At 36.2% G+C, this 9,803-nt stretch overlaps 1 protein-coding gene, 1 long non-coding RNA gene and 1 pseudogene across 2 annotated transcripts; 1 reads left to right on the top strand and 2 right to left on the bottom strand.

The window, feature by feature from the left end:
- Positions 1–1,603: 1,603 nt before the first annotated feature.
- LOC109580525 (uncharacterized) lies at positions 1,604–3,870 on the top strand. Its single transcript, XR_002184265.1, has 4 exons — positions 1,604–2,880; positions 2,931–3,191; positions 3,282–3,710; positions 3,756–3,870. It is a non-coding gene; the product is annotated as an uncharacterized LOC109580525 (long non-coding RNA).
- A 3,086-nt stretch (positions 3,871–6,956) lies between these two features.
- On the bottom strand, positions 6,957–8,029 carry LOC109580518 (uncharacterized; annotated as a pseudogene).
- A 124-nt stretch (positions 8,030–8,153) lies between these two features.
- LOC109580517 (uncharacterized) lies at positions 8,154–8,686 on the bottom strand. Its single transcript, XM_019993794.1, has one exon. It carries the CDS (start codon positions 8,676–8,678, stop codon positions 8,154–8,156), a length of 525 nt encoding a protein of 174 aa, XP_019849353.1. The 5' UTR covers positions 8,679–8,686.
- Positions 8,687–9,803: the final 1,117 nt, after the last annotated feature.

Raw genomic sequence — 9,803 nt, 5'->3', positions numbered from 1 at the left:
GCATGATGTATAACAGTTCAAACAAGTAATGAGATAGCAAAATATAGAGCTGCACTATTGTGCATTGCTTGTGACCTACATGCAGCCCATAAAGTTTGTGGATTTTTGAGTCATTCTTCTTCTCACGCTTGTTCAAAATGCATAGAATTTTTTCCATATAATGATATTTATCATAAAATTGATTACTCGGGGTTAAGTTTATTTCTTTGAGGTCTCATTCTGATCAAAAGAAGCATGGTTTGGAAGCTTTTAATGCCAGAACATTAACTGATCAAGACAAAATGGAACATGAGTATAGAGCAAGGTTTTCTGAGTTAATTTAGCTTCCTTATTTTGACTATGTTAGGATGACAATTATTGATCCTATGCATAATCTATTTACAGGAACAGCAAAGCACATTACCATAAATATCTGGTTAGATGGTGCCTTTTCCAAATTGAATAAAGCCCAACTTGAGAATATTTAGAAAGTAGTTGATTCTTTTAGTGTTCCATCATCAGTTGGCAGAATTCCTCACAAAATTGCAACCAATATGTCTTCCTTCACTGCTGATCTGTGGAAGAATTGGATTCTTCATTTTTCTCTTGTTGCACTGCATAAGGAAGTTACAAATGATGATTTTGAGTGCTGGAAAAGCTGAATGCATGCTCATGCATTTGCTCCCCTGCTCTATCAATTGAAAAGGCTGAATTGAGCCATGCACTTTTGATGGATTTTTCAGAAAAGTATGAGAAATTATATGGAAAGTCTTCAGTAACACCAATTATTCATTTGCATAGACATTAAAAGGATTGCATCCTAGACTATGGACCAGTTTACGGCTTTTGGCTCTTCTCCTTCTAAAGGTTTAATGGAATGCTTGGTAGCTACCATACATAACCAAAAGTCAGTTGAAATCCAACTAATGCGTAAATTTTTGGGCAACAATTCTATTACTACACTAGCAGAGACTGAGCTTTAAGAAGTACATCACTTTCCATAATTCTTGCACCATATGACAAACCGTGGAACTGCAGATACAACAATATATTTCTCTTTTCTTACTACAGTTGACATTGCTTCTGCTATTCTTTTACCATCAAATCCAATTCAGCCATCTCATGACTACTTAGCATCCACAGCCTTGCCAATCAATTCATGCCCACCATTTCGAAGGAAAAGCTTTTCTACTGATGATCTCCATATCTGCATCAATTTTTTCTGCCTTCATTCCTTACTTTGAAAATAATGGATCACAAAGCTCAATGTTTGAAAAATTTCAGTTTTTAAATTTTTGGGGAGAAAGAATAAATTTAAGAAGGAAGTCTCTTAGTTTCATAATTATTGCAAATTGGGTAAAGAATGGAGGTGTCATTAATAAAGACAACTCTAATATTTCTGGTAGAGCAGGAATTGTCAAATACTTTTTTCAACAAAGTGTTGTCACTAGTAGAGGAAGAGTACTAGTAGTAATGGCTTGTGTTGATTGGCTACAGCAACATCCTCATTGTCATTATTTTGTTGGGAGATCATGTTGAATTGTGGTGTCATGATTTGTATGAACCATTTGGGCCAGCTTCTTTCATTCCTGTAGCTCGTATTAAATCAGTCATCTACCTTTATTCTATGGGGTGCCGTTCGTGTCAAAACTACTTTTTTTAGAAATGTTTAAAATTTATGCTCAATTGCACGAGAATCTATGATTAAAGTAGTTGTTTAGCACTTACTGGATGCAGTGTTTAGCAGTGGATACAGTGTTTAGCAGTGGATGCAGTGTTTAGCTGTGGATGCAGTGTTTAGCAGTAGATGCAGTGTTAAGCAATGGAGGCAGTGTTTAGCAGTGGATGCAGTGTTCAGCAATTGAGCATCCTTTACAGAGTCAGTTTAGTTTACATTAGGGTGTGGCATCCTGTATATAAATGCAGTGGATGCAGTGTTTAGCAATGGAACATCCTTTACAGAGCCAGTTTAGTTTACATTAGGGTGTGGCATCCTGTATATGTGCCATGTCCATACACATGTCACATTCAATGTAAGACATGGCCAAACTACCCACAGAAGACATTGCTAAGGCAGTTTCAGGAGCTGTGTCTTCAGTTTTATCTAAAATGGAGGCTGATAAGAATAGCGATGATGAAGACTTTCAGGCCGAATGGAAGAGATTGAAACCCAGGATAAAGGAGGTTCAAATTGAAAGTAGTCGGAAAGGGCACGGTGGCCTTGGAGGGACACAGAAAGGATCACGAGACCCATTGCAAGTCAAGAGAAGAAAGCTTATTTTAAAAGAAGGAAGTTTGTAATTTTATTTTAGTTATCATTATACTAAGGATGGAGTTAATTTCTGACAACAGTAGTAATGATGATTTTGTGGTGAAGAAGGTACATATAAGAAATGATGAAGTGGAACAGCAGGACCTAGTTTTCGATAGTCAAAAGACAATAATGATTATATTGCCCTATGAATGCTGCATTAATTTTTTATAGCAGAAAATTATGTTAATCAATTGATGTTTGTTATTTTACCACTATTATATATTCCTTTTTTCATAGAGCAAAACCCACTCTGCCATCAATTTTTATTGGCAAGAATGCAGATGTTCAAAGTGACAAAGAGGCTTCTTAAGTATAATCACGACTGTTTGCCTGCCAAAATCTTATGGACAGTCAACAGTAATAAATATACCAATGCCTTATGTTGAATTAGAGTAGAATGTTTTGATTGGAAAGATAAAGTTAGACTCTAGTAAGTCAGAATAGGAGATATTTAGTGAAGTCTGATCCGTTTTTTGTGTATCAATGAATCTCAATCAGAACTTTCCTTTTCACGTTTTGCAGCCTATGGGTGTACCAAAAATAATAAAGTCCCTATTTACATATTCGCAAAGGAATCACTTCTTAAAGTTAGTGAACAATTATAATGCTTAAATTTACTAGAGTGTTCTCTTACTAGGTTAAAGTTATCTCTGAGTAGTGAAGAGGGTTCTCAAAATGAGTTGATACATTTAACTACTGAAATGACTATGCTATTGAATGCCACTGTGCCCACATACAATGATTAGAGACTTGGCAGCTATTTTTATTGATAATATTGCCAATGATTGTATGTGGGAATCCATAGATTGTCTGAATATGACAATATTATTAATGCCAATGATTGGGAAAGTAGCCCTACACCACATCTGGCTTCATCACTGACTCCTCTCCCATCTAGGTGTGTGATTGGCTTTTATTAGTCATATTTTACTTAATTTTAATTTTTTGGCTAAGATTTACCTGTCTTTGAATTTTTATCATTGCATAGAATAAACAAACTTCCATTTTATAGTGCAAGAGATGACTCTCCGAGGATAATTGTCAAAAGAAAGTATATTTTACAAGACACCCTTTACAAATTACGAAATGGTTTGGATGTCAGTGGACATATGGTATTACGAGTTGTATTTGTTGGGGAAGCAGCTGTGGATGAAAGGGGCCATTACGGGACTATTTCTACTTATGAAGTCGCAGTATATTTTGTGGTTCACCACATAACAAAGTACCACAGCACAATGTTTTAGAGCTACAGAAGAAAACTTTTTACTATATTGGAGTTTTGTTTGGACTTTCACTGATTCGTGGTGGGCCAGCAACACACTCTGCTGTAGCTGATTACATTGTTTATGGAGCCTCAAATGTGAAGGCTGGACCACTTGATATGGTTGATTTTGAATTAAGGGAAAAGATTCAAAAGGTATACTAACCTGTAATTGAATTTCAATATTATTTGTATTGTTAGATTCAGATTGCAAAATCTCTAAGCCAGTTAAAGCAGCTGCTTGATTCAGATGCCTATGGTTACGATATTAGCAATGTCAGCTTAAAAATTTAAACAGCTCAAATTTTAACAATTTTTTTTCCTTGGATATATGTTGGTAGAAGTGTTTCAAATTTAAGGTATGACTGCGAAAGGTACTGTGGCTGTTGAGTTATGGAACTTTTAGTTGCAGTGAAATCTCTGAATTCGTGTACACAATTTCCAATTAAGCGATGGTACCAATTTTTCATACTTTTACATTTAATTTTAATAAATCAAAAAATGACTGCTCATTCCAGATATTATGAAGATCGGACAGCTCTGCTCTAACTCCGAAAAAAACTGAAGTGAGGACATTTGATTCTGTAGTGTTAGACTAATGGATCACATTAGTTTAATGCTGTCTCAGTGCATTTTCTTCAAATTACAATTTTCAATTGATTTTTTTTCATTATCTAGTCCACATTTGTCATTAAGAATGTTTATTGTGTTTGGATTGTTGATGGGATGATGAAGGTGATGTGATGATGGAGGAAAATTGAAATTCAATTTAGCTGGGATTGATCAGATTGTAAACAAGAGCCTTGTTCAGGATAGTGATGGGCGATATATCGATTCTTTATCGATATAAACGATATTTTACGGAATCGATTTGAATCATTATCGAAATTTTTATGCAATTTTCATCGATCTATTGACCACGCCCATTTATTAAGGTTAAATAATTAATTTTAATAAGTAATTGCACTGTTGAACTGCAAGAAAGAAGCAACTGACCAGTTGTTAGCTCAGCCATAGATATTACACCCATTATTGTGGGTATAATACCTATGGCTCAGCCTACCCCAATCAGAAGAGAACCAAGCTCAAGAGCATGAAAATGATCTTCTCTCATGACAAGTACAGTTATATCTGTGCCAAAATCATTAGCCACACCCTTGACACACCTCCAAAATGAAGGTGTGGTTATCGTATTGTTAATAATCGATATTTCCTTTAAAAGTCCAATATCGATCATTATCGAAAATTAAGAAAATTGGCCATATCGCCCATCACTAGTTCAGGATTACCTAAATCTTGTAGGATTTGTCCATAATATTAGAAGAACTGTTACCAATTACCATTGAAATAAGTGACTGGAATTCTGAGAAATTTAATTTTATGTTCAATAACAATCAATATTAGGCTTCAAAAAGAGACTATATTAATATAACCAGTTGAGTTTCATGGCCGTTCAATTAAAAAAGAGAAGTTCATTAAGATGTTTCACAGTTTATGTTATGCCACACAATTAGCAAAAAAATTAAATATTAGTAATCAAGTTAAGACCTCGGTAAGAGACTAGTCAAGCACTACTCCATTTGTGATCTTGTGCACTGGTGTATGTGGACCACTTTGCCGGAGGGGCCATATGGGCGGACAGGAAATTGTGCATAAACTGCCCTAAATATTTAAAATGAACAGAAACCAAAATAAACGTATGATTAGACCTAAAGTAACTTACATTTTCACTGCGAACCTCAGGAAATCTGCACGGAGGAAGCAGGTAACAAGCAAAAATTGTGTGCCGAATTAAGCTATGCAGTTGTACGAATAATTAGAGAGAAATTTTTCTTAAAAAATACGGTATAGTGACATCGCTAACGATATAGGCATTACTACTCCATCAAAGCAAGTCTGTCTAGAAGATTGTGAGGCTATTGATTCTGCTATGTCCTTTTTATTATGGAGTACTGATAGTGAAGGCTGAGCTCGATGAAATTTTGTGTTGCCGTTGTGAGACACAAAATTCTTCAGTTAGTTCATAGTAGCGCTGCCAATATGAGGTCACTTTTTGTGTATGAGACCCGTCCACCTTTAACGGCTGATTATATGTTTGATCTGCTGGCGGCAAATTTTCTGATCTAGGCAGCACAGTGGCGGTTTTAAGGGAAGGCCTGGTGGGCCTGGCCCACCCAAACAATTTGTGCAGTATTTTTAAATTCACTTTTAAATATAACCTAGTACGTAAACTGTGAAGCATGACTATACATTTGTAACCACAGAGGAGCTCATTAACTGGCTAAATTTTCAAAATTTTACTTTCAATGCAGGATTTGCTGGCCACACCCACTAATTACCCCACCTATATTATCTGTGCCGACCCAAAACTTCAATAGATCTGCCCCTAGCAGCAGAAGAGAGGAGGAAGCAATTATGATATATTAGTATGACTTTTTGAAACAAATTGAAGGTATGGCATTGATGATAGTATGATGTAGAGATTTATATGTAAATAGCATTGGTCTTCATGTCAAAAATTATATAATTGTAAGTATTGATCAATTTGGTTACAAAATTTTATTATGTAGTTGGCAAAGGTACTGTAAATGTCAAATCAGATTTATTTCAAATATCATTAGAGGACATTCTTTTGTTTACTACTGGGATGCCATTTGAACCACCACTTGAATTCTCGCATCCACCAGCTATTTCACTTGACATAGTTTCTCCAAATGCAAAATCAAGTACCTGTGTATTTGCCATTATCACATTCAGCAATGGAGGATTTCACATATTGTATGTTTCATAAAATCTGTAATAATGCAGCGTTCGGTAATGTTTAATTTCACAAAACTTTTCATTCTATTTACAGTTTCTTCAATATTTTCAAATTTTAGGGTTTTAGGTGAATCTCGAAAATTAACTGTATCATTATAACATCATTTAATCATTTATTTAACAAAAAATTTTACATCAGACACATTACAGCCATTCATTAAATGTTGTCCAACAATTGATAGTAAATATTTGTATAAGTCTCTTCTAAATGCCTGACATAGCTCCAATGGGTCTATTTGGGTCATTTCGTGATATAAAAAAAGGTTTCTGGTTGCTTAGTTTATGTTTCACAGCAGTTTCTATGTTATCTATTATCACTTCAGTAGGATTGCTGGCTCTTAACTGTTCTAGTTGATACTCTTTTACTTCAAGTGGGTACAATCGCTGTACCGGTCTTTTTTATAACTTGGACTTGTTTCCTGAGAAAGCTCTAATAATAGCCCCATGATTCTGTCCATCATGTCAAGTAATCAATTTCTGTACTCGTCCAAGTTTCCAGAACCCTCTTTTCTTATCTTCATTGTGTATGATAACTACATCACCTACAGAGATAGACTCTCCATGTGGACCGAAACGATGCACTTAACGGAGCTCTATTAAATATTCCACCTTCCAATGTTTCCAAAAGTGATGCATTATCTCTTCCATATGTCTCATTCTCTTAGTCAGCAGCTATGGAGTAACATTATAATCATCTTCATCCTTTTCATGAAGAAGACATTCAGGTAAGTTCAAAAGTCTATGCACAATGAGTAGATGTGATGAAGGTCTGGAGTTAATGATCATCTCCACCTCAATAATAATAGTAGACAGTTCTTCCAGATTCAGTTTTGCTCTGCCAACACTCTTTCTTAACCACCGTTTGACTGGATCAACCGCTCGAATATTGCACCCTACCAAGGGGCCTTCTCCACATTAAACACCCATTTGACTTGAAAATTCTCTAAATATTGATGGACATCAGGATACTTCATGATCTTTCCAATGATCCTTGCTGCTCCTTTGAACGTCTTAGCATTGTCTGAGATCATCCTGTCAGGTAACCCTCTTCTAGCAGCAAACCTTCAAAAACACCTTATAAAGGACTGAACAGACATGTTATTCACAATATCTAAATGAATGGCTCTGGTTGCACAACAAGGAAACAGGCACACCCACACTTTACTCTCACATTCTCTATGCTCTTTAATAAATAATGGCCCAGCAAAATCAACTCCCATACTCAAAAATGGAGGGGCCTCTCTCACTCTAAATGCTGGAAGGGGAGGTGGTACTGGAACACCATAATGTTTCCCTTCTAATCTTTTACACACAATACAATTATGAATGAACTGTTTCACTCTTGCTCTCCCTCTAATTATCCAATACATAGATTGCACTTCTGTTAACTTTTCCGTAATACCATTATGATATTATGATACACTCGCTTGTGGGCTCTATTAATTACTAACTTCGTAAAATAATGCTTGGATGGCAAAACAATCGGATGCTTAGAACTATAAGACAGTTCCGCATTCTTCAATCTGCCTCCACAATGCCAAATATTCTCATTTTCAAATAACTGTTACTGCTTCTTTAGACTCTCAAACTCACTCATACCCACAAATTCTTGTTGACATTTGCAAACCCACATACACTCCGTCTTCAGTTGCCATGGCAACATGCTACTTCCTTCTGTATGTACAAAATTCTTCAAAAAATATCAATAAACTTCAATACAAAACCAGTAACTTTACAAAGCTTCTCAATAATACTGAATCTTCGCGCATCTATAATGCTTCATAAATTTGCCACGTGACACGTGAACAAATAACTCACAGTCTCACTCTCATACTCATTGCCACCACTGAGTACCCGGCTAAAATACTCCAGTGAGTCTATATCCTTCAGCTGGCTATGTCCATAGAACCAAAGAGGATCACTAATTAGCTCTGTAGTAGTCACTCCTCTTTTTGAGAGGTCTGCAGGATTGTCCTTCCCCGGACAATACCACTGTTCCACTGGAACAAGTCTCCTAATCTCCTTCACCCTATTCTCCACAAAAGGCTTCCACTCCTTATTATCTCCAACAATCCAACACAAAGCCACTTGAGAATCTGTATAGCAAATAGCCGGTAGTAACTTCAAATCATTCTTAAGTGCTTCAGAATTACTCTTCATCAATTTAGCAAGCAGCAAAGTTCCCAGTAATTCCAATCTTGGCACTGTCACTTGACTCAAAGGAGCTACTCTAGTCTTTGAAGTTAGAAACATCGTTCTTCCTCCATCAATCTGCAAACGCTGCAGACGCTCGCTTTGATGCATCACTAAAATCACATAGTCTGAACTGACTATTCTCACAATCTCTCAAACACCACCTTGGTACACGAATTACCTCACTTTCTCTCAATATGCATAATACATTACGCCATTGCTGCAACAGATCCCCAGGGATAATATAATTGCAGCAAATTTTGGAACAATGTAATTCTTGAAACAATATCTTTACTTTAATAGTTACTGGAGATACAAACCCAAGTGGGTCAAATATACTACTACCAATGCTAATTATCTCTTTTTTAGTTACACTACTCTCATTCACACTTCTCACTACTTCACTCAATTGAATCCATAACAAACTCATCTTGATTGACATCCCACCGTAATCTCAAAACTCTGCTACCCCCGTGGGGAATCTTTATCTGCTGCTGAAGCAGCGTACAGGCAAATTTTCTAAGATTAAAACCCCCTTTCACTAATATAGTCTTAAACTCTTCATACAACTTTAGAGCTTCACAATAATCACTTGCACCACACAAAACATCATCAACATACATAGAATTAATAAGTTTCGCAACTATAGTTGGCTTGACGTCTGAATACTTCTCAATATGATGCTTTACCGTGGCATTAAGTAAAAACAATGCATGCTATGCCAAACGTGACTCGAGCAAAGAGCAATACTTGTATGATAGGAGAGCTCTTCTCCATATCATCAATCCAAAAAATCTCAAAATGTCTTGTCCTGCTCAGCAACAGCTATCATCAAAAATGCCTCCTCAATATCAGCAATGAAGGCGCATTTGTTCAGTCTGAATCTCAATAAAATGTCCATAATATGCTGATTGAACTTAAGCCCCACATGTAAACATTCATTTAAAGATAATCCAGTAGTCTTCATGGAGGCATCAAATACTACTATGACTTAAGTAGTCTGTTTGTCGTGTCGAATGATCGCGTGATGAGGAAGTTAATTTACACCCTCGCCACAAACCATGTTAGGATTTCCCACAACCTCAGCAATTCCCTTCGCAATTTGCTCTGTAATAACCCTACTATACTGTTCAAACAACGCTGGTTGCTGTCTCAATCCACGCAATAACCCATTTAGTCTTCTAAGACTCAATTGATAGTTGTCTGGCAATAATCTGAAAGTATCTCTCCAAGGTA

Source organism: Amphimedon queenslandica, unplaced genomic scaffold, assembly GCF_000090795.2.
Source record: "Amphimedon queenslandica unplaced genomic scaffold, v1.1 AMPQUscaffold_13488, whole genome shotgun sequence".
Classification (NCBI taxonomy): Eukaryota; Metazoa; Porifera; class Demospongiae; order Haplosclerida; family Niphatidae; genus Amphimedon; species Amphimedon queenslandica.
The sequence above is the reverse complement of the archived record's forward strand: the minus strand, read 5'-3'. Positions and strand labels throughout refer to the sequence as shown.

Excerpts from the sequence above, each read along its gene's own strand:
- LOC109580517 (XM_019993794.1), bottom strand. The coding sequence starts at position 8,678 with ATGCATCAAAGCGAGCGTCTGCAGCGTTTGCAGATTGATGGAGGAAGA.